Source organism: Sinocyclocheilus anshuiensis, unplaced genomic scaffold (genome assembly GCF_001515605.1).
Source record: "Sinocyclocheilus anshuiensis isolate Anshui unplaced genomic scaffold, SAMN03320099.WGS_v1.1 scaffold1810, whole genome shotgun sequence".
Classification (NCBI taxonomy): Eukaryota; Metazoa; Chordata; class Actinopteri; order Cypriniformes; family Cyprinidae; genus Sinocyclocheilus; species Sinocyclocheilus anshuiensis.
The window spans coordinates 401,792-403,677 of NW_015547669.1; the positions used below are offsets into that span (position 1 = coordinate 401,792).

A 1,886-nucleotide genomic window follows, 5' to 3' on the forward strand; every position below is an offset into this window, starting at 1 on the left:
GCAAATACTCAGAATGCATTTTTTTATTACCCGACCCACCCCGGATATAACCGCCATCCGCGCATCACTATTTGCTATGATAGGACAATATTTGACCGAGATACAACTATTTGAAAATCTGGAATCTGAGGGTGCAAAAAAATCTAAATACTGAGAAAATCTCCTTTAAAGTTGTTCAAATGAAGTCCTTAGAAATGCATATTACTAATGATAATACATTTTTGATATATTTACGGTAGGAAATGTATAAAATATTTTCATGGAACATGATCTTTACTTAATATCATAATGATTTTTGGCATAAAAGAAAAATGTATAATTTTGACCCATACAATGTATTTTTGGCTATTGCTACAAATATACCCCAGCGACTTAAGACTGCTTTTGTGCTGCAGGGTCATATATATATATTATACTAAATATGAAATTAATTATTCCATGTAGTCTTTGAATCAATATGAGCTCATAAAGCTGTGTGTGTGTGAAAAAAAGCATTTTAAACGTTGGGCATGACACATTACACTAAACTCCCTATTTATTACAGAAACAGACCCAACAGACTCAGGTTTATTATTGATTATTGTGGACTGTAAGTGAATATTGTTTGTGTTGAATGTTGACCTCTGACCTTCCCCGAGGCAGTAGCGCAGCCACAGGTCCCAGCTCTGCAGCGCCTCCCTGCTGTCGAACCCGAGCACGGCGCTCTGACTGAGACACAGGATTGAGAGGATGAAGGGAACGCCGTCGCCGCCGACACACGCCTCCAGACCGCAGATGTGCTCCAGCGTCACGCTGCTCTCCTTCACACCGCGCTCCTTATACACGCACAGCACCAGACAATCTGACACACACACACACACACACCTTCACCTATAGACTTACAATATAAACAGCTAATTATCTGATATATTAAGAGACTTATTAACCTTCACATACAGTCATGATGGTCTGAAGGGTCTATGATATCATATCATTTGTGACCCTGGACCACAAAACCAGTCTTAAGTCTTACATTTTTCAAAATTTAGATTTATGCATCATCTGAAAGCTGAATAGATAATCTTTCCATTGATGTATGGTTTGTTAGGATATAACAATATTTGGCCGAGATACAACTATTTGAAAATCTGGAATCTGAGGGTGCAAAAAAATCGAAATATTGAGAAAATCATCTTTAAAGTTGTTCAAATTAAGTTCTTAGCAATGCATATTACTAATCAAAATTAAGTTTTGATATATTTACGGTAGGAAATGTACAAAATATCTTCATGGAACATGATCTTTACTTAATATCCTAATGATTTTTGGCATAAAAGAAAAATTGATAATTTTGACCCATGCAATGTATTGTTGGTTATTGCTACAAATATACCCCAGCGACTTAAGACTGCTTTTGTGCTGCAGGGTCACATTTGAGTTTGATTACAATGAATGACTTCAATTTTTTATAGTAGAAATATTTTAACAAAATATTGTTTTTTTTTTTCAACAAGAAATTATAAATAAATACTATAAAAAAAACTACTAAATAAGGTTTTTGTAAGAATTGAATCTCTTTAATGATGAGGGTTTTTTTTGTCGTATTTAAGGACAAATTTAAAGTTAATTTTAATTTATAAATTGCATCTTCATAATAGAAGAAGTATGCTCAGGCAACTGTATGTCTGAAATGCGTTTTTCGTGTCTTTTTAAAAATAATAAAAAATGACAGCTCATAAATGATCAGCTTGTTCCGTTTTTGAACAGGGCCTTCAGTTTGAGACACAAAGAAATCATGCTTTTATTAATCAAGGATGCATTATCTGCAATGTTGTCAACATAGATAATAATCAGAAATGTTTCTTGAGCAGCAAATCAGCATATGATTGATTTCTGAAGATCATGCG

The 1,886-nt window shown here is 34.1% G+C and overlaps 1 protein-coding gene across 3 annotated transcripts in view; it reads right to left on the bottom strand.

Moving 5' to 3' along the window:
- The window catches only part of dok7a (docking protein 7a), a 25,384-nt gene that overhangs the window by 19,899 nt on the left and 3,599 nt on the right, over positions 1-1,886 (bottom strand). For all 3 annotated transcript variants that reach the window (XM_016505130.1, XM_016505129.1, XM_016505128.1), the window contains exon 3: positions 629-841. In XM_016505130.1, the coding sequence (XP_016360616.1) occupies positions 629-841 (213 nt within the window). The remainder of the gene's footprint in view (positions 1-628; positions 842-1,886) is intronic.